This window comes from Macaca fascicularis, chromosome 1 (genome assembly GCF_037993035.2).
Source record: "Macaca fascicularis isolate 582-1 chromosome 1, T2T-MFA8v1.1".
NCBI lineage: Eukaryota > Metazoa > Chordata > Mammalia > Primates > Cercopithecidae > Macaca > Macaca fascicularis.
The window spans coordinates 156,644,607-156,666,771 of NC_088375.1; the positions used below are offsets into that span (position 1 = coordinate 156,644,607).

The window sequence follows — 22,165 nt, forward strand, 5'->3', positions numbered from 1 at the left end:
ACACCTTAGCAACCCCCCAAATATTCCTCCCAGCTTCACTGAAGAGGTCCTAAAAAGCAGAATTTATTTATGTTTTCACAAAGAACCTTTATCTCAAGCATTAATTTTTCCAAAAGATTAACCTATCAAGAATTTCATTCTGGCCGGGTGCGGTGGCTCATACCTGTAATCCCAGCACTTTGGGAGGCCGAAGATGGATCACAAGGTCAAGAGTTCGAGACCAGCCTGGCCAACACGGTGAAACACTGTCTCTACTAAAAATACAAAAATTAGCTGGGCGTAGTGGTGGGTGCCTGTCATCCCAGCTACTCGGGAGGCTGACACAGAAGAACTGCTTGAAGCCAGGAGGTGGAGGTTACAGTGAGCCGAGATCATGCCACTGCACTCCAGTTTGGGCAACAGGGCGAGACTCTGTCTCATAAAAAAATAAGACGGGCATGGTGGTGCACTCCTGTAATCCCAGCTACTCCAGAGGCTGAGGTGCGAGAATCTCTTGAACCTAGGGGGGCCGAGGTTTCAGTGAGCCAAGATCGCGCCACTGCACTCCAGCCTGGGCCACGGAGGGAGCATTAAAAAAAAAAAAAAAATTGAGGTCCTTACATATTTTTCAATATTCAATGATAACTAAAATAAATTGCGATATACATAAATTTGTTTTGAGGGTAAATTACAGCACTGTGGTAAATTACATTGATCCAAAGGTCTGATTGTACTGCCTAATTAATAAAATATGAAAAAATCAAGACATTCTCAAAATACAACTGGAAAATTTCTACTTAGCTATACACCCAACACTGCTTTTACTGTTTTTCTATATATTATGATTAGATCTGTAGTCCCATACGTGCACTGATTTTTCAGAAGGAAATCCCACCAAAATTTATAGGAATGGCCATGAACACTGAAAGAGATCATCACAGATATAAATGAATACGACTGCATTAAAAGCTGATTAAAGGGAAATGATGGCTCACCTGTATCTACAAGCATATTAACTGCTATTTTGGTGCTTGAGCAAATGAACACATTACTTTTAGGTTTTCAGAAAGAATGCAGCATATATTTCTCACAATTACTCTTAAGAGCTGCTGAAAAAGAATTTTTTTAAGACCTAACCAAATAATGCCACAAACGCCACAAAGTTGAGAAAGTTCATTTTACCTCATTCTTTGTTATTTAAATAGAAATAATTTTGAAAAATAGTCACTGTGATATACTCAATAGTAAGTATCGTAACGATTCCTGGAACTTACTACTATTAACACAGTAAACTGCCACGATATGTTGGAGAAAGTCTGAAGAAATGTCTGAAATTACTTGGTAACTTAAGTACATAAGATAAAATACCAATTTACACACACACACACATATACCTAGTCCTGTGATGACAATTCAGAAGTTTACCTTACATTTGAATACCCACAAGCTGGGGTGGGAGAAACTACGCCTAAGAAGCTACAAAATCTATTTTGGCCAAGAAACAATGCTGTTCTTAACTTAAAAGACCTTAATAGTCCGGGCGCAGTGGCTCACGCCTGTAATCCCAGCACTTTGGGAGGCTGAGGCGGGTGGATCACGAGGTCAGGAGATCGAGACCATCCTGACTAACACGGTGAAACCCCGTCTCTACTAAAAATACAAAAAATTAGCCGGACGTGGTGGCGGGCGCCTGTAGTCCCAGGTACTCGGGAGGCTTAAGTAGGAAAATCGCTTGAACCCAGGAGGCGGAGGCTGCAGTGAGCCGAGTCCGCGCCACTGCACTCCAGCCGAGGCAACAGAGCGAGACTCTGTCTCAAAACAAACAAACAAACAAACAAACAACCTTAACAAAAATGGCCATGGACACGTACAAATACTAGGTTACTAAATTTGGCTAACACTGAACTTTAAGAACAATCACGTTTTTGGATAAAGGGCAGCCATATTTTTAGAGCCTCATCTACATTATTTTAAACAAAAACTTAAAATATGGTCGAGAACTAACAGGCTTCCAGCCTGAATTCAACACCCCCCTCGTGATAAAACTCAAAAATCTGACAGCCTGGAAGTAAAATACAGGGACACTTTACTACCCTGAAAATCATGCTGGGTTCCCGCTAGGCCGGGTAGACGTTTTCGGGAGCATCACCGCGCGGCGTCTCGCAAGCGCTTCTCTCCAGGCGCCCTCCGGGCGGCAGCGCTCTCGAGACACTGTTGCGTCGCCGTCACGCCCGTCGCTGTCACGCCCTTCCCCGCGGACACCGAGAATGACCCATGGCGGAAAATTCTACCGCACTACCTCCCTGAGGCAGCGACCGGTAAGAAACAACCTTTTCTTCAGGATTCCCACCACCCAATCCCACTCGCTGTCAACTGGCTACTGTCACCCACCACCCTGCAGGAACAATTACCCAGCCTCACCGCAAGAACGCGCGGAGAGGAGGCGCCAAAAGAAACCCTATTCTCGCGAAATCTTAAACCTAATTCTCGCGACGTCTCTGTTTCTGTCGTTCTTTCTCAGCCTTAGCCCCACACTAGCGCGTTGCCCGGAAACATCGCGAGATTTCGTTCCTTCAGTCTCCACCCCTTTACGGCACGATGGTCGCGCAAGAATGTGATACAGCTTCGACGGCCGCCATTTTCTTTCTTTCTTAGCTGTTAGCTGAGAGGAAGTCTCTGAACGGGCGGCAGCGGCTAGCGTAGTGTAACCATGGCAGACTATTCAACAGTGCCTCCACCGTCTTCTGGCTCAGCTGGTGGCGGCGGTGGCGGCGGTGGTGGTGGAGGAGTTAACGACGCTTTCAAAGATGCACTACAGAGAGCCCGGCAGGTAAGTGTGGACCGCGCGGCGGAATCCCGAAAGCTCACGGTAATTGGCCGCTGACTGAGTAGGCCGCTACCCTTTAGCGCATGAGGAAGAGGAAAGAGGTGTCCTTCCGGGCTGAAATGTGAGGAGACACGTTTCCCCTTGTTGGTAATAAAGATTAGAGACCAGAACTCAGTTTTGTGTTCTTGGTGTGTAATCCACTTAGAACCCCGACGCGTGCTACGCAAAGGCCTGAAGTCTTTCTCCCGCTTCTGCGGCACTCGTGTGTCGCCAGCGAGCTAGCTTAGCCTCCCCTTTTCCTCGAGATGAAGATCCTCTTCCAGGGGATAAAGCGCAGGTAGTTTCATACAATTTAATGGAAGGTTCTGGTAATCAGTTTGGGAAAGAACTAGGGTCGGTCTCCTGGAGCCATAGCAAGGGAAGGGATTTGTCGTTAAAGTAGCCTTTACAGCTCATTTCCGTTCCCTCTCGCAATTAAAACCGCTTTCGGTACCTTTCACCTTCTCACCTCTACAAGGAAGGGACTTGAAAGCCGTCTTTTTCTGGGCGGGATTTACGCGTCAGTCTGTTCTAACAGTCAGTCCCCCTTATTTCTCAAAATGGCCTCAGGCCCATTATACCAGAGGTTTCAATTTGAATCTGCCTCTCTGTTAAGAGTCGTAAACTGACCAGACCTCTTTGTATTACGTAGTGCGTACATTTGCCCTGAAGACACCACTTTCCCAGACGAAAGCTGTTAAAATAGTGCGAGTATTCCAGGAAAATAGAAGATTTCTTAATTTGAACTTTACGTTTTTAGATAGTCCCCTAATATATTTAAAATTTCAAAATGTATGGTGTTGGTATGGATTTGCATGTAAGCAAAAGAATTCTATTCTCTATGACACTATGCATGTTGTACTAGGTGCTGGACATTTTTTACTAGTGTTAAGCTAATGGTAGGTAGAAACCAGTGTTGTGCTGTGTTTTCATTGCATTAGGAGTTCACTTAACTTTTACCGGTACAGTTAAAGGAACATTGAGTCAAAATCAGAATTCATAAAATCCGTTGTAACATACCTAATGTGAACACATTATCAACATGTACCTGTACTTGTTTATAACCAGAGATATTAGAGGTAGTCAACAAAAGGTTATCATTAATATTAGTTCTGCGGTTTTTTCACATAATTTAAGAAATTCTGAACATGTTTAGCAGCAAGCATTTGTATAACTATGACAAACACTGTTAGCGCGTTTTATTAGATTGATTTGTAAAACTTAACTATTGTATTTATTGGAACCAACTATTTTATTTTACTAGAACCAGCACATTGGATTACTTAGTATCAAACACTGTAGGTAGATACTGGAGTTTTGTTTTGTTTTGTTTGAGACGGAGTCTCCCTCTGTCGCCCAGGCTGGATTGGAGTAGCGTGGTGCGATCTCGTCCCACTGCAACCTCCGCCTCCGGCTTCAAGCAATTCTCCTGCCTCAGCCTCCCGAGTGGCTGGAATTACAAGCGCCCGCCACCGTGCCCGGCTAATTTTTTGTTTTTGTTTTTGTTTTTTAAGTAGAGACAGGGTTTCACCATGCTGGCCAGGCTGGTCTCGAACTCCTGACCTCGTGATCCGCCCGCCTTGACCTCCCAAAGTGCTGCGATTACAGCAGTGAGCCCGGCCTTTTTTGTTGTTGTTGTTTAAATGCATGAATTGTTTCCTACTAAGAAGCTATGATATAGTTCCTTGACCAAATGCAGATGAACAGGATTATCTGATAAATTGATTAACGAGAGCAGACAAAATACGGGTATTTAATTCATCTGCTCATTTTATAAGTGTTTATAGAGTTTCTACTATGAGGCAGGCACCTTGTACGGGACACAAGTTGGGAGGGGATACCCAGCTTCCTAAGTAAAGGAGTGATATTTGAGCAAGGCATTATAGAATAAATGAGAGTTTGGCCAGTAGGGAAAAGAAGCAGCATGCGGAGAGGTATGGGACGTGGGGGAATGACAAGAACCCAGAATTGAAGTCACTAGAAGATGGTGGTGGGAGGACGTGAAACAAGGCAAGGAAAGGTACAAGCGGATCCAGATACTGGAAGACTTTGTGTTGCAATGCTTTAATGAAAAATTGGATTTCGGGCCGGGTTCGGTGGCTCATGCCTGTAATCCCAGCACTTTGGGAGGCTGAGGCAGACAGATCACTTGAAGTCGGGGTTTAAGACCAGCCTGGCCAACATGGTGAAACCCCATCTCTACAAAAAATACAAAAGGTAGCCGGGCTTGGTGGCCTGTGCCTGTAGTTCCAGCTACTTGGGAGGCTGAGGCACAAGAATTGCCTGAACCTGGAAAGTGGAGGTAGCAGTGAGTGGAGATCATGCTGCTGCACTCCAGCCTGGGCATAGAGCGAGACCCTGTCTCAAAAAAAAAAAAAAAAAAAAAGGTTTTATTATTAGGCTAAGCCATAATTTCTTTCTACTTTTTAAAATACAGAAATTGCCATCAAACTGAAATTTATTGTCTTATATGCTAATAGGTCAGTTGTTCTGTCTTTACTGTAATGATTTCTTTATGAAAATGATCTTAAATCTGAGATTCCTAACTTTGGCTTTTAACTAGAATTACCCATTACATTTGATGATGTCTTTAAATGTCAGTTTTAGCTATTAGTCTGATAATATGTGTGGAATATACAGAAGGGTATTTAGACAGAAGTTAGGTTAACATCTGAACTACTTCCTCCTTGCGTATTTAAGAGAATATTGAGTTAGGTTTCTAGAATCCTCAACTAACTCTAAGTTTATTTTCTTTGTCTAGAATACTATGCTGTTTTTGTTTTTGGAAGGAAGAGATATAAGAACAGTTTGCTGCTCTCAAGGAGCTTCAAAGGCTGTACCAGTGGGGATGCCATTGGTATATTTAGCTGGATAGTTGTTATTCAGAAAAGCAGGACAAGTAATTTTGATTCCTGGTCCGTACTTGGTAATGTCAGTAATGTTAACTCTAGCTGGTTGTTGACATCTGGTCATTTAGTTGCCAATCCTTTTTTTTTTTTTTCTAGCTTATTTTTATGTGAAAGTCTTAGATTTTTATAGTATTCTGAGCTCAATTCAACACAGGGACACCAGGTTGCTGCTTTTGTTCATGGTTTCCAGCCTGTGCACTTAAGAAATTTATTTTTATGTATTTCAAGCTGTAACTCCAGAGATTGGGATTGTTTGATTGGGTCCTTAGCAGTGATACTAATAGCAACTTCTGTCTCTAGAACATTGGAAAATTAAAATGTATTTATCTACCGTTTTTTCCCTTGAGGTTATATGAAGGTAGAAATGAATCAGACTAGATGATTAGCTAAGCAAAACTGTTAACCCTCATCCCTTCCCCTCTAGACAACTATGAAATTAGTCAGTATGTATTCGATCCTTCTTGCAGTCTCTTCTCTGACAATTATAAAAGTGATTCAGGCTGCATAATGTTGTTTGAATGAAATGAAAATACAGACTAGAGCTGTTTTTGGTTTGTTTTTTTTTTTATTACCATCAGTCTGTTCAGTGAAAACTAACATTTAAGCATGATTCTTTTTAAAAATCATTTTGTGACAGTTTAGCAGGGCTTGACTGATAAGCAAACTATGGTATGGTAATATTTCTAGTGTGCACGTTTCTTCACATGTCTGGTATATGGGAACTCTAACTCCATCAGGACTTTGCCTATAGTAGGTACTCAGCATTTACTGAATTAAATCAATAAACATTTTTGATGAATTAAAGTACAAGTCAGACCTCTGTGTCTGTGGGCTCTGCATCTGCAAATTCAGCCAACTGTGGATCAAAAATATTAGAAAAATGGAATGACGGTCCGACAATACAAGTAATACGAATGAAAACAATACAACTATGTACATTGTATCAGGTATTATAAGTAATTTAGAGATGCTTTAAGTATACCAAAGGATTTGCATAGGTTGTATGCAGATACTGTACCATTTTGTGTAAGGAACTTGAGCATCTGTGGATTTTGGTATTTGCATGGTTCCTGGAACCAATCCCTCAGGGACACTGAGGGACTATAGTTGGTCATACCACCTGATTTTAGAGATTTTCTGATCCTCAGAAGTTAATTAAGTAAACTACAGTAGTCTGTTCTTAACCTCGGAGGATACATTCCAAGAACCTCAGTGAATATCTGAAACCACATATAGTATTGAATCCGATATATACACGGTAATATTTTTTCCTATACATGTGTATCTATAAAGTTTAAATTCTAAATTAGACATAGTATTAACAATAATAATAAATTAGAAAAAGACTGGGCATAGTGGTTCACGCCTATAATCTTAACACTTAACTTTTAACTATGACGTTGTCTTGAAAAAGAAATCAGCCAGCCAAGGTGGCTCATGTCTGTAATCCTAGTGTTTTGAGAAGCTCAGTCAGGAAGTTTGTTTGAACCCAGGAATCCGAGACCACCCTAGGCAACATGGTGAAACCTTGTTTCTATAAAAAAAAACCAAAAAATTAGCCAGACCTGGTGGTGCATGCCTGTAGTACCAGCTACCCAGGAGGCTGAGGTGGGAGGAGTGCTTGAACTTGGGAGGTCAAGTTTACAATGTTGACAATGTTGGGTCCTTTACGTAGTTGCGTAAGTGAGCCATGATCATGCCACTGCACTACAGCCTTGGGCAACAGCCTGACCCTGTCTCAAAATTTTAATTTAATTTTAAAAATGAAATAGAACAATTACAACAATACGCTGTATTACTGACAAGAAGGGCAAATTTTTAAAAAACCAATATGCTGTAATAAGTTATATGAATAAGGGGATCCTCCCCTACCCCAGAATATCTGATTGTACTATACCGTAGGTAACTGCAACCGTGGAGAGCAAAAACTGAAGATACTGTGTCTTAAGTTTCTTTTCAACTCCCAAATTCTTGGATTTCTCACGTCTTGGCTTCCTCAGTAGAGGTGAGAAATGCTAAAACAGTGAAAACAGGAAAAATAACTTACTCATTCAAGAAGTCGATTATGGTCCAGATGGAAAATTTGAATTATTTTTGTAAAACTAAACTAAAGTAGCCAGGCACCGTGGCTCACGCCTGTAATCTCAGCACTTTGGGAGGCTGAGGCGGGTGGATCACTTGAGGTCAGGAATTCAAGACCAGCCTGGCCAACAAGGTGAAACCCTGTCTCTACTAAAAATACAAAAATTAGTCAGGCATGGTGGCGGGCACCTGTAGTCCCGGCTACTTGGGAGGCTGAGGTGGGAGAGTTGCTTGAACCTGGGGTGTGGACATTGCAGTGAGCCCAGATCACGCCACTGCACTCCAGCCTGGGCAACATTGTGAGACTCAAAAAATATAATAGTAAGTAAAGTAAAAAGTTTCCCATACTTGATAAATGTCTAATAAAAATTGAATATGTTCTAGGACTCTGAAAAAGGAGTTGAATATAGTTGGAGGTTGGTTTTTAGGAATTATTTTTCTTAAATTAATTATCCTTGTAGTCACCTAGGAATTGTATATTTTCTGTTGATCTTAGAAAATTGATCAAATCTATAGTTCATTTTGTTTTTTCAATTTTTTTTTAAAGAGATGGGGTCTTACTGTATTAATGTTGAACTCCTGGCCTCAACCAGGTCTCCCACCTCAGCTTCTGAAGTAACTGGGATTGCAGGTGCCACTGAGCCAGGCTCCTTTATTGGTATTTTTATTAAAAGCTTTTCTCTAATGTCTTTGTAACAGTTCTCAATTTTTGAAATGGTGTTACTCATTCTTTAGAGTAAACTGTCAACTTTCATTTTCTTTTTTTTTTTTTTTTTTTTCTTTCTTTTTTGAGACGGAATCTCACTCTGTCACCCAGGCTGGAGTGTAGTGGTGGGATCTCGGCTCACTGTGACCTCCGCCTCCCAGGTTCAAGTGATTCTCCTGCCTCAGCCTCCAGAGTAGCTGGAATTAACGGGCACGTGACACCGTGCCCAGCTACTTTTTTTTTTTTTTTTGTATTTTTAGTAGAGATGGGGGTTTCACCATGTTGGTCAGGCTGGTCTCGAACTCCAGACGTCAGGTGATCCACCCACCTCAGCCTCCCAAAGTGCTGGGATTACAGGCATGAGCAACAGCGCCCAGCCTCAACTTTCATTTTCATTTGGTTAGTTTTTGAACTATTCAGTGGGTAAGGTTGTATAAATGTCTTTTCTCTGTATAGAAGTTTCTTGGAGTTCAAGGAGTGCTACTTTGCAAACTCATAGAGTATTTATAAAAGCTAACTGCAGAAGGTGTTCATAGGCTAAACCGTTTCCTATTCTTGGTAGCACCATTTTCTCTGGCCTGAAATACTTTCCCTCTACTATTAGTGTCTGTCAGTGCCCAGCAGTGTATTTACTTTCCTGAGGAACAATTCAAATGCTAAGTGCTTTAAGACCTAAGGGTGGAAAAGCAGTGTTTTCAGGCATTATTAGGAAAATAAGATTTTAATTAGACACCCAGAAACAAAAACAGGTTTGTAATTGGTAAAGTGAAAGATGGTTAAAGAAGGTTAGATTGACCAAAGCTAGAGTTTTCTTTTTTCTTTTTTTTTTTTTTTTTTTGAGACAGTGTCTCATGCCGTTGCTGAGGCTGGAGTGCAGTGGCGTGATCTCGGCTAGCTGCAACCTCCACTTCCTGGGTTCAAACAGTTCTCCCACCTGAGCCTCCTGAGTAGCTGCGAGGCATGTGTCACCATGCTCAGCCATTTTTTGTGTGTTTTTAGTAGAGACTGAGTTTCTCCATGTTGGTCAGGCTGGTCTCGAACTCTTGACCTCAGGCGATCTGCCTGCCTTGGCCTCCCAAAATGCTGGGATTACAGGCGTGAGCCACTGTGTCCACCTGAGAGTGTACCTTTTTTTAATCGAGCAATCTAGTTCTTGATCCTAATATTCTTTGTGGTGGGTGTTTGCATTTTTAGATGAGGAAAAGGGAAATCTAGGAGTCCTAGGAAATACAGTTGGTATATGGGAACTGATACGTAATTAGACTTAAGCAATCCATGTTGAATTTGTGACTTAAGCACTTAACTATAAATTTACCCTCTCCAGTTGTCTGATGATAATCAAAACTTGAAGCAGTTATCCATATTGGGATCTCTTTGGGGAATCCCAGTCACCAAAAGTTAGGTTTTCTTTAATATTTTTTCATGGAAGTTTTCAAATATACTCAAAATTGAAAGAATTATGTAATAAATTCTCATGAGCCCATCACACATCTTCAATAATGAATGTACAGCATTGCAGTGTGGAGCTTGGCCTATTGCTGACCACTCATCAATGTGGCAGAACCACTCCATGGTTCCCCATGGAAATGGGAGCTACTTCAGTTCTCTTTTTACAGAAAAATTCAATAAATATCTACTGATTGTGCCCTACTTGTGACTTGAAGCCAGGTTGTTGTTGTTGTTTTTCTTTTTTTTTTTTTTTTTTTTTTTACAGTCTTGCTCTGTCACCTGAGCTACAGTGCAATGGCATGATATCAGTGCACTGCAACCTCCAGCTCCTGGGTTCAAGTGATTCTCTTGCCTCAGCCTCCCGAGTAGCTGGGACTATGGGCGTGCACCACAATACCTAGCTAATTTTTGTATATAGTAGAGATAGAGCTTCATCATGTTGCCCAGGCTGCTCTCGAACTCCTGAGCTCAAGCAGTCTACCCACCTCCACCTCCCAAAGTACTAAGATTACAGGCATGAGCCACCATGCCAGCAAAGCTGGGTATTTCTTAAATTTGTTCAGTCAGGTGCAAGAAATTATTTGCCCTACTCTGAAAGTTAAAAATATTCTAAGAGAATTATGGTTTCGCAGCTGGGGTTTTTTAAGACTTGAGCTCCTGGGGCTCCTGCATATATCCTTAGAACATTGTCCAGTAGAAGTACAATGTAAGCCATGTTTTGTTTAACCCAGCATATCCAAAATATTACCCCTTTTGCATGTGCTTAATATAAAAAATTAAGATGATTTCTATTCCAGGTTTTCAATATTCAGTGAGTAATTTTACACTTAGAGCAAGTGTCATTTCAGACTAGTCACATTTTGAGTACTCAGTAACCACATATGGGCTAGTGGCTACCTTGCTAGATAGCATAGCCTTTGGGTCCCACAAAGTGTTCACATTCTCTGTTTACACACATCTTTTGAAGTGTCATGAGAGAGAGCCAGATAGGATCCAGATTTTCTTTATATCTGTTTGGTCTGTCTTACGGATTCCTAGTTGATTATTTCTTTGTTGCTTCTTATAGGGATGTATCAGAAGCTTAATAAACTCATGATTATTATGTTAACTGCCTGAAGTATTAATTTTAGCAACAAATTGAACTATAATTTTAATTTTTCAAGTAAATTTTCTTATGTGATACTAAGTATTTCATATATACATGTATTAGAAGTAAATGGGAGTTTAGTAATGAATAGTATATAGTAGTTTGTGATTATATTTTTCTGTTTTTTTTTTTTAGATTGCAGCAAAAATTGGAGGTGATGCTGGGACATCACTGAATTCAAATGACTATGGTTACGGGGGACAAAAAAGACCTTTAGAAGATGGAGGTAAGTTATACTCATACGTATTTTAAATTGTTTTTCAGAGTGTTTAGTTGAAGTGGTTCTCAGTATTTTTTTGTTATTCTATTGAGACATTACTTTTATTATAAGATTGTTAAAACTGTAAGGTGTATATTGGCCTAAAGGGGGGGAAGAGACCTAGAGAAGGTAAGTAAAATTTCAGTCAACCAGAAAGTTTTGTCTTACTAGAAAACAGTTTATTTTCCCTCTTTTAGGATTGTGCCAGATTGAAAGTTTGCACAGACGTCTTGTTAATAATATTAAAAAAACAAAAATATAAATTGCTTAGAAGACACTTCACTGGTTTTACTCATACATGAATGGATTTTAATATGCTGTGTTTTCGTCATTTTTCTATTTGCAATTACACTTTAAAGGTCGAAATTCGTATTGTTTGCTACTCTAGTGTGTTGCAGGTTATACCGTTTTTTTTAATGTTCTTTGCTTTTAGTACTTTTGTGTTTCACGTTTAGCTGTAAACCTATAGATTAAAACAGTGGGTTCACAGTGCTTTGTAGTTTTAAAAATCATAATCATTGAAGCTTCTGAACTTAGAAGTCTGCATGTATTTTTTGTTTTAGGTTTGATGTATGAGTTTTGATACATTTTCTTTTTACCCTTTTTTTTAAAGGAAGGATTCTCACTGAGGCTATAGAATGTATTTGTAGCTTTTGACCAGGAGAACTTTGTTTCCTTTATTTAAGTGTCTTTCATATTTATAGTGAGGTTTTTAATATAAAAAAAAAAAATGAGCTAATGATGCTTCAGATGTTGTATGTAATGTATTCTTTTTATTTTATGTGTAGATGGCTCTTGGACAAGTCCGAGCAGTACAACACACTGGGAGGGAATGCCCTCTCCTTTTAAAGGCAGGAATTTTTATTTATTACCTGTGTTCAGTATGTAAACGTGAAATAAACCAGTGGATTCTTAAATGGACACAAATATTTCTTGGATTATGTGTCTGAATTTTTGCTGCACAACATTCTGATGGTTAATCATTTAAGTTTGAAGGGGGGAGGAGAATGTAGTACTTTGAGCTATAGGTTGTCTGTTCCAAGGTATGCATTGTATTCATCTGTGTAATGGATTTAGATGAAGGTAGTCATGTAGTTGCCTTGAGTTTTTTTGTTTTTTGTGTTTTTTTTGCTAAAGTTTTATACAGTGAAATGTTTGTTTATAAATAATAGAACAGTTTAAGTTGAGATTGCCTTGTAATGTTGTGGGGTTTGTTTTTTTTTTTTAATTTTTTGGGGCATAGCTTTGTGGTCACTGTCCGATATACTCAACTTTTAATATGTCAGATTTTTGTAGTTTGATACGCTTTTTTCCCCCCAGTCTTCAGTTCCTGAGGTGGAAGCATCATTAGCCTTTAGCATGTGATATTTTGCTAGTAATGGACCTAAAGTACTTTGTCTTGTATCATTCTAATGTGCATAACATACATTAAGGTCAGTGATTTGTTAAGAATCAGATAACTATTTTAATGTCTGTGCATCTTTTGAATGTGAAGAGAATGAAGTATAGTTTCTTTTTTAGATTACTGAGTTTGTGTTGAATTTTGGCAGTTTTGGTTCAAATGATAAACCGTACCTTCAGATATTTCAATAAATGTTTATATTTATTCTTGTTTGGGAGGGGAGAAGCTTTGTACTTAATTGGAAAAAAATTAAAAGACACTTAATTTTGCAGATCAACCAGATGCTAAGAAAGTTGCTCCTCAAAATGACTGTAAGTATTCCTTTTAAACTGGGTCAAAAGCTATATTAAGATTTTGTTCATATTATTGGGTATCTTTGAAGTTAGTTGGTTTATGAGTATTTTGGATCAGCTAGCCTGAACTTCTTTGTAAATATGTACCTTTTTCTCCTATTTTACAATCTGTCCCATTAATTGTGGCCAGGTATATGTAAGGATTGGTTGCCGAATTATTTTACATATTTAACAACTCCAATTCTTGATCTACGCTTGTACAACTTGAAAAAGGAAATTATATTGTTCTGTGCCATTGCTAATATAATGTCTTCCCTTTCATTGGCTCTCTTACCCCTGTCAGTGCCAATATAAATATTCTGTATAAAATTTGACTCTCTTCAAGGTGTTGTCTGTGCATTAGGGAAAGGTTTTTGAATGTTTGATGTGATTTTGTTGTTAAATACATAAGTAACTTTAAATTTTGAATTTTCGTTTTATTTTTATTTAATTTTTTGATAGCTTTTGGAACACAGTTACCACCGATGCATCAGCAGCAAAGGTATAGTCACAAACTTTTCAAAAAGTACTCTGCAAGTTTTGGTTGAGCTGCATGTAAAAACACAACCACATTGGTATATATTGAATATGTGTCTGTATTTTTTGGTGTACCTAGTTCATATCACTCCCCTTGGGAAGGTACCATAAAGTGATGATTTTTCTTTTGAGTGAGAAAAATTTGTGATTTGGAGAGAGAGAGGGAATTAGCCACAGTTTAGAAGAACAGGGGTGAATTAGAGTAACTGTTAAGATGACATTCTCTAAACTCCACTCCAACTCCTTTACAGTTCATGCCTTCAGACTGTTCCATTGATCATCCCTTCTTCACTTGATGTATCATCTTAAAATTCTTAATTTAACTACTCAAGTAATAAGACCATATTTTTTGACATGAGTCTGAGCATAGAACCTTAGTTTAAGCCATTGGGAGACATTAGACTTCCATTTTTATTAATAGATTATCTTTTATTTGTAAACAAAGTATCTTTCACTGAAGGAAAAATGGTACTTTCTGTTACTTTTTAGCAGATCTGTAATGACAGAAGAATACAAAGTTCCAGATGGAATGGTTGGATTTAGTAAGTAACTTGATTTTTAAAGTTTTGAAAACATGATCAAAACATACTTTAGAATCTTTCAACCAAAAAAACTTTTTTTTTTCTAACTAGTAATTGGCAGAGGAGGTGAACAGATCTCACGCATACAACAGGAATCTGGATGCAAAATACAGATAGCTCCTGGTAATGTTACATTCTCTTGGTATTTTCAGAGTGACTAGAAAAGTAGCTTTTTTTTTTTCTTTTAGGTTTCTAGTACTAATAATGCTGCCTTTAATCTTTTGACCTGAAGTTCTATTTTTGTTTTAAATTGTAGACAGTGGTGGCCTTCCAGAAAGGTCCTGTATGTTAACTGGAACACCTGAATCTGTCCAGTAAGTTTGAAAATCTTTAAAATGGACTTAAAGTAACAACGGGAGAACTCTTTGAATTTTCTCTCTGCTCTTTGTTACTGCTTTATTTTACACTACTCTTTCGTTGCCTCCTTCCCTCCCAAGTCCTCTGACTCCTTTGAAGTTTATGCCTCATGCCTTTCTCAATTAGGGTTTATCATTAAACACAGAAAATGGTTAAAACAACTTCATATCTACTCCAGTCTCTACTTGCAAAGCGAAGTGTAGCCTGGAGGAGAATGCGCAGTAATGTTGACTGGTGACACCTAAAACTCAGACATTAAGCTCAAGTGGACTGTTGTGTTGTCTGCATTTCCCTAGTTCCATTCACTTTTCCATTCCTCTCCAAGGCTCTTTAATACTATATTTCCCCATCTCCAAATCTTCAGCATCTAACCCCACCTCTCTCCTTCTTAAGCTTATTTACGGAGAAAATGGAAACGAATGATAAGAAGCTTTTCTTTTCCCCTACCGCTAAACCTACCAGCCTTCATTTTTTTTCTCTGTTCACATAGTACTCAGGTAATTGCTTTCCTTTGTGTTCATGTGCCTAAAGCCAGCCCTTTCTTCCTATTGAAGGTTCAGCCTGCAGTTGTACTTTCTTCTGCGTTATTAGTTCCCCCCCTTTACTAGATTTTTTCTTTTCTATTTTTTGAGATGAAGTCTCACTCTGTTGCCAGGCTGGAGTGCCGGGGCACAATCTTGGCTCACTGCAACCTCCGCCTCCCGAGTTCAAAGGATTCTCCTGCCTCAGCCTCCCAAGTAGCTGGGACTGCAGGTGCATGCCACCACACCCAGCTAATTTTTGTATTTTTTTAGTAGAGACAGGGTTTCACCATGTTGGCCAGGATGGTGTCAATGTCTTGACCTCGTTATCCACCCGCCTCGGCCTCCCCAAGTCCTGGGATTATAGGCGTGAGCCACTGCCCCCAGCCTGATTTTCTTTGTAGCACTTTCCAAATAATACGTTATTCATTTGACATGTTATTTTTACTTATTTTAATGAAACGAAGCCACTCCAGCAGGAACCCTGTCTCTTTGAGTGTTACCACCCCATTACCTAAAATGGCACTTGCACATGGTTGATATTTAAGTATTTGTTGAATGAATAATTGTAGCATATGAGTAAGTAAAATGGTAGTTTAAAAATGTAAATAAATAAATCTTTTAGTTCTTGGAAGAATCAGTTTAATTCTGAGATAACTTTAGCATTAGAGTTCTTGGAAATTGTGGACTATTCTTAAAAATAAAAATTGTATATCTAGAAAATTTATTGCCTAATCTCTCAATCTTTGACCCTTGATGGCATTTTCTTTCAGTTAAAAGTAAAAACATTGTTAAAGTTAGCATTAAGGCACCTAATCCTGAATTGGGGTAGGAGGAGTACTTGGTTACATTGTTTTGTATTTCTCTATTTGAATAAACTTGGGTATGCTACAACTTACTATTTAAATATTAATTTGTTAACAGGTCAGCAAAACGGTTACTGGACCAGATTGTTGAAAAAGGAAGACCAGCTCCTGGCTTCCATCATGGCGATGGACCGGGAAATGCAGTTCAAGAAATCATGATTCCTGCTAGCAAGGCAGGATTAGTCATTGGAAAGGGGGGAGAAACTATTAAACAGCTTCAGGTATTGTTATGTTTGTGAAATGGCTACTTTTGGTCTGTTTTGATGCCCATTTTTGTCTGCTCCCTTTTGTTAATATGTATTATTTCTATGATTATAACAGGAACGGGCGGGAGTTAAAATGGTTATGATTCAAGACGGGCCGCAAAACACTGGTGCTGACAAACCTCTTAGGATTACAGGAGACCCATATAAAGTTCAAGTAAACTTAACTTTATACTTTATAAAGAAAGAGTTTGGGTTGAATGGGGTTGGGCAAAATATGCATGAATAATTAAAATGTTTTGAGACGTGCTTTCTAAATTAGCTAACTTTTTCTACTTTAGCAAGCCAAGGAAATGGTGTTAGAGTTAATTCGTGATCAAGGTGGTTTCAGAGAAGTTCGGAATGAGTATGGGTCAAGAATAGGAGGAAATGAAGGGATAGATGTAAGTAAAAATACCCATTCAGAAATGGTTGTATGCTAATTCGTAAATATAGTAGTGTTTTCTGTTTTGTGTTAAATAGCTCTAACATTGTTATCCTTTTATTTCACCTTTATACTTTAGAATACAGAATTAAGTATTTTATATCTTGTCACCCTATTTGCTATAAATATAAAATTATATGTACTATTATGATTTGAGGCAGATTTTCAGGAAATGGTGCTTTTTTTTAAATACTTTTTTTTACTTTAAACCCTGAGAAGCTAGTTTTCTTAATACTCAGTCTTTTTTACATAAGGTCCCCATTCCAAGATTTGCTGTTGGCATTGTAATAGGAAGAAACGGAGAGATGATCAAAAAAATACAAAATGATGCTGGTGTTCGAATTCAGTTTAAGCCAGGTGAGTGCATATAATAATCTTGTAAGTGTTGGCAGCAATGAGTTTTGACATACATTTATTATTGTTTTTTTTTTTTAATTTAAGTTCTAGGGTACATGTGCACAACGTGCAGGTTTGTTACATATGTATACATGTGCCATGTTGGTGTGCTGCACCCATTAACTCGTCATTTACATTAAATATATATCCTAATGCTATTCCTCTCCACTGTCCCCTCCTCACAATAGGCCCCAGTGTGTGATGTTCTCCTTCCTGTGTCCAAGTGATCTCATTGTTCAGTGTCCACCTATGAGTGAGAACATGTGGTGTTTGGTTTTCTGTTCTTGCAATAGTTTGCTGAGAATCATGGTTTCCAGCTGCATCCATGTCCCTGCAAAGGACACGAACTCATCCTTTTTTATGGCTGCATAGTATTCCATGGTGTATATGTGCCACATTTTCTTAATCGAGTCTGTCACTGATGGACATTTGGGTTGATTCCAAGTCTTTGCTATTGTGAATAGTGCTGTAATAAACATACGTGTGCATGTGTCTTTATAGCAGCATGATTTATAATCCTTTGGGTATATACCCAGTAATGGGATGGCTGGGTCAAATGGTATGTCTAGTTCTAGATCCTTGAGGAATCGCCGCACTGTTTTCCACAATGGTTGAACTAGTTTACAGTCCCACCAACAGTGTAAAAGTGTTCCTATTTCTCCACATCCTCTCCAGCACCTGTTGTTTCCTGATTTTTTAATGATTGCCATTCTAGCTGGTGAGAGATGGTATCTCATTGTGATTTTGATTTGCATTTCTCTGATGGCCAGTGATGATGAGCATTTTTTCATGTGTCTGTTGACTGTATGAATGTCTTCTTTTGAGAAGTGTCTGTTCATATCCTTTGCCCACTTTTTGATGGGATTGTTTGCTTTTTTCTTTGTAAATTTGTTTGAGTTCTTTGTAGGTTCCGGATATTAGCCCTTTGTCAGATGAGTAGATTGCAAAAATTTTCTCCCATTCTGTAGGTTGCCTGTTCACTCTGATGGTAGTTTCTTTTGCTGTGCAGAAACTCTTTAGTTTAGTTAGATGCCATTTGTCAATTTTGGCTTTTGTTGCCGTTGCTTTTGGTGTTTTAGACATGAAGTCCTTGCCCATGCCTATGTCCTGAATGGTATTACCTAGGTTTTCTTCTAGGGTTTTTATGGTTTTAGGTCTTAACATTTAAGTCTCTAATCAATCTTGAATTAATTTTCGTATAAGGAGTAAGGAAAGGATCCAGTTTCAGCTTTCTACTTATGGCTAGCCAATTTTCCCAGCACCATTTATTAAATAGGGAATCCTTTCCCCATTTCTTGTTTTGTCAGATTTGTCAAAGATCAGATGGCTGTAGATGTGTAGTATTATTTCTGAGGACTCTGTTCTGTTCCATTGGTCTGTATCTCTGTTTTGATACCAGTACCATGCTGTTTTGGTTACTGTAGCCTTGTAGTATAGTTTGAAGTCAGGTAGCGTGATGCTTCCAGCTTTGTTCTTTTGGCTTAGGATTGTCTTGGTAATGCAGGGTCTTTTTTGGTTCCATGTGAACTTTAAAGCAGTTTTTTCCAATTCTGTGAAGAAAGTCATTGGTAGCTTGATGGGGATGGCATTGAATCTATAAATTAGCAGTATGGCCATTTTCACAATATTGATTCTTCCTATCCATGAGCATGGTGTGTTGTTCCATTTGTTTCTGTCCTCTTTTATTTCACTGAGCAGTGGTTTGTAGTTCTCCTTGAAGAGGTCCTTTACATCCCTTGTAAGTTGGATTCCTAGGTATTTTATTCTCTTTGAAGCTATTGCGAATGGGAGTTCATTCATGATTTGGCTGGCTGTTTGTCTTTTACTGGTGTATAAGAATGCTTGTGATTTTTGCACATTGATTTTGTGTCCTGAGACTTTGCTGAAGTTGCTTATCAGCTTAAGGAGATTTTGGGCTGAGACGATGGGGTTTTCTAAATATACAGTCGTGTCATCTGCAAACAGGGACAATTTGACTTCTTCTTTTCCTAACTGAATACCCTTGATTTCTTTCTCTTGCCTGATTGCCCTAGCCAGAACTTCCAACCCTATGTTGAATAGGAGTGATGAGAGAGGGCATCCCTGTCTTGTGCTAGTTTTCAAAGGGAATGCTTCCAGTTTTTGCCCATTCAGTATGATATTGGCTTGGGTTTGTCATAAATAGCTCTTACTATTTTGAGATACATTCCATCAATGCCGAATTTATTGAGTTTTTAGCATGAAGGGCTGCTGAATTTTATCAAACGCCTTTTCTTCATCTGTTGAGATAATCGTGGTTCTTGTCTTTGGTTCTGTTTATATGCTGGATTACGTTCATTGATTTGCATATGTTGAACCAGCCTTGCATCCCAGGGATGAAGCCCACTTGATCATGGTGGATAAGCTTTTTGATGTGTTGCTGGATCCGGTTTGCCAGTATTTTATTGAGGATTTTTGCATCGATGTTCATCAGGGATATTGGTCTAAAATTCCCTTTTTTTGTTGTGTCTCTGCCAGGCTTTGGTATCAGGATGATGATGTCCTCATAAAATGAGTTAGGGAGGATTCTGTCTTTTTCTCTTGGTTGGAATAGTTTCAGAAGGAATGGTACCAGCTCCTCCTTGTACCTCTGGTAGAATTCGGCTGTGAATCCGTCTGGTCTTGGACTTTTTTTGGTTGGTAGGCTATTAAATATTGCCTCAATTTCAGAGCCTGCTATTGATCTATTCAGGGATTCAACTTTTTCCTGGTTTAGTCTTGGGAGAGTGTAAGTGTCCAGGAAATTATCCATTTCTTCTAAGTTTTCTAGTTTATTTGCGTAGAGGTGTTTATAGTATTCTCTGATGGTAGTTTGTATTTCTGTGGGGTCGGTGGTGATATCCCCTTTATCATTTTTTATTGCGTCGATTTGATTCTTCTCTCTTTTCTTCTTTATTAGTCTTGCTAGCGATATGTCAGTTTCGTTGCTCTTTTCCAAAAAACCAACTCCTGGATTCATTGATATTTTGGAGGGTTTTTTGTGTCTCTATCTCCTTCAGTTCTGCTCTGATCTTAGTTATTTGTTACATTCTGCCAGCTTTTGAATGTGTTTGTTCTTGCTTCTCTAGTTCTTTTAATTGTGATGTTAGGGTGTCGATTTTAGATCTTTCCTGCTTTCTCTTGTGGGCATTTAGTGCTATAAATTTCCCTCTACACACGGCTTTAAATGTGTCCCAGAGATTCTGGTATGTTGTGTCTTTGTTCTCATTGGTTTCAAAGAACATCTTTATTTCTGCCTTCATTTTGTTATGTACCCAGTAGTCATTCAGGAGCAGGTTGTTCAGTTTCCATGTAGTTGAGCGGTTTTGATTGAGTTTCTTAGTCCTGAGTTCTAGTTTGGTTGCACTGTGCTCTGAGAGACAGTTTGTTATAATTTCTGTTATTTTACATTTGCTGAGGAGTGCTTTACTTCTAACTACGTGGTCAGTTTTGGAATAAGTGCAATGTGGTGCTGAGAAGAATGTATATTCTGTTGATTTGGGGTGGAGAGTTCTGTAGATGTCTATTAGGTCCCCTTGGTGCAGAGTTGAGTTCAATTCCTGGATATCCTTGTTAACTTTCTGTCTCGTTGATCTGTCTAATGTTGACAGCGGGGTGTTAAAGTCTCTTGTTATTATTGTATTGGAGTCCAAGTCTCTTTGATAGTCTCTAAGGACTTGCTTTATGAATCTGGGTGCTCCAGTATTGGGTGCGTATATATTTAGGTTAGTTAGCTCTTCCTGATGAATTGATCCCTTTACGATTATGTAATGACCATCTTTGTCTCTTTTGATCTTTGATGGTTTAAAGTCTGTTTTATCAGAGACTAGGATTGCAGCCACTTCTTTTTTCCGTTTTCCATTTGCTTGGTAGATCTTCCTCTATCCCTTTATTTTGAGCCTATGTGTATCTCTGCTTGTGAGATGGATCTCCTGAATACAGCAAACTGATGGGTCTTGACTCTTTATCCAATTTGCCAGTCTGTGTCTTTTAATTGGAGCATTTAGTCCATTTACATTTAAGGTTACTATTGTTATGTGTGAACTTGATCCTGTCATTATGATATTAGCTGGTTATTTTGCTCGTTAGTTGATGCAGTTTCTTCCTAGCCTCAATGGTCTTTACATTTTGGCATATTTTTGCAATGGCTGGTACCGGTTGTTCCTTTCCATGTTTAGTGCTTCCTTCAGGATCTTTTGTAGGGGAGGTCTGGTGGTGACAAAATCTCTAAGCATTTGCTTGTCTGTAAAGGATTTTATTTCTCCATCACTTATGAAACTTAGTTTGGCTGGATATGAAATTCTGGGTTGAAAATTCTTTTCTTTAAGAATGTTGGGGCCGGGCGCGGTGGCTCAAGCCTGTAATCCCAGCACTTTGGGAAGCCGAGACGGGCGGATCACAAGGTCAAGAGATCGAGACCATCCTGGCTAACATGGTGAAACCTCGTCTCTACTAAAAATACAAAAAACTAGCCGGGCGAGGTGGTGGGCGCCTGTAGTCCCAGCTACTCGGGAGGCTGAGGCAGGAGAATGGCGTAAACCCGGGAGGCAGAGCTTGCAGTGAGCTGAGATCCAGCCACTGCACTCCAGCCTGGGCGACAGAGCGAGACTCCGTCTCAAAAAAAAAAGAATGTTGAATATTGGCCCCCACTCTCTTCTGGCTTGTAGAGTTTCTGCCGAGAGATCCGCTGTTAGTCTGATGGGCTTCCCTTTGTGGGTTACCCGACCTTTCTCTCTGGCTGCCCTAAACATTTTTTCCTTCATTTCAACTTTGGTGAATCTGACAATTATGTGTCTTGGAGTTGCTCTTCTTGAGGAGTATCTTTGTGGCGTTCTCTGTATTTCCTGAATTTGAATGTTGGCCTGCCTTACTAGGTTGGGGAAGTTCTCCTGGATGGATATCCTGAAGAGTGTTTTCCAACTTGGTTCCATTTTCCCCCTCACTTTAAGGCACACCAGTCAGATGTAGATTTGGTCTTTTCACATAATACCATATTTCTTGGAGGCTTTCTTCATTTCTTTTCACTCTTTTTTCTCTACATTTCTCTTCTCACTTCATTTCATTCATTTGATCTTCAGTCCCTGATAATCTT

The 22,165-nt window shown here is 39.1% G+C and overlaps 2 protein-coding genes across 24 annotated transcripts in view; one reads left to right on the plus strand and one right to left on the minus strand.

Moving 5' to 3' along the window:
• The window catches only part of DNAJB4 (DnaJ heat shock protein family (Hsp40) member B4), a 37,918-nt gene extending 35,491 nt beyond the window's left edge, over positions 1-2,427 (minus strand). For 3 of the 8 annotated variants that reach the window (XM_065533446.2, XM_005542952.5, XM_045368466.3), the window contains exon 1: positions 2,073-2,424. The gene's annotated coding sequence lies outside the window, so the exon portion shown is untranslated. Of the gene's footprint in view, positions 1-163; positions 551-2,072 lie in introns of all 8 variants that reach the window. The other 5 variants (XM_065533450.2, XM_065533427.2, XM_065533454.2 and 2 more) reach the window with 3 other exon arrangements.
• Positions 2,428-2,583: 156 nt separating this feature from the next.
• Positions 2,584-22,165, plus strand: part of FUBP1 (far upstream element binding protein 1) — a 39,619-nt gene continuing 20,037 nt past the window's right edge. For 6 of the 16 annotated variants that reach the window (XR_010582625.2, XR_006691323.3, XR_006691377.3 and 3 more), the window contains exons 1-12: positions 2,584-2,809; positions 11,274-11,364; positions 12,186-12,248; positions 13,072-13,110; positions 13,594-13,633; positions 14,158-14,210; positions 14,301-14,372; positions 14,506-14,563; positions 16,052-16,214; positions 16,315-16,413; positions 16,538-16,639; positions 16,935-17,037. Coding sequence is in view for 11 of the 16 variants with exons in the window: in XM_045368451.3 (XP_045224386.1) it covers positions 2,690-2,809; positions 11,274-11,364; positions 12,186-12,248; positions 13,072-13,110; positions 13,594-13,633; positions 14,158-14,210; positions 14,301-14,372; positions 14,506-14,563; positions 16,052-16,214; positions 16,315-16,413; positions 16,538-16,639; positions 16,935-17,037 (1,003 nt within the window). In the remaining 5 variants the exon portion in view is untranslated. The remainder of the gene's footprint in view (positions 2,810-11,273; positions 11,365-12,185; positions 12,249-13,071; positions 13,111-13,593; positions 13,634-14,157; positions 14,211-14,300; positions 14,373-14,505; positions 14,564-16,051; positions 16,215-16,314; positions 16,414-16,537; positions 16,640-16,934; positions 17,038-22,165) is intronic. The other 10 variants (XR_012418429.1, XR_010582626.2, XM_045368458.3 and 7 more) reach the window with 3 other exon arrangements.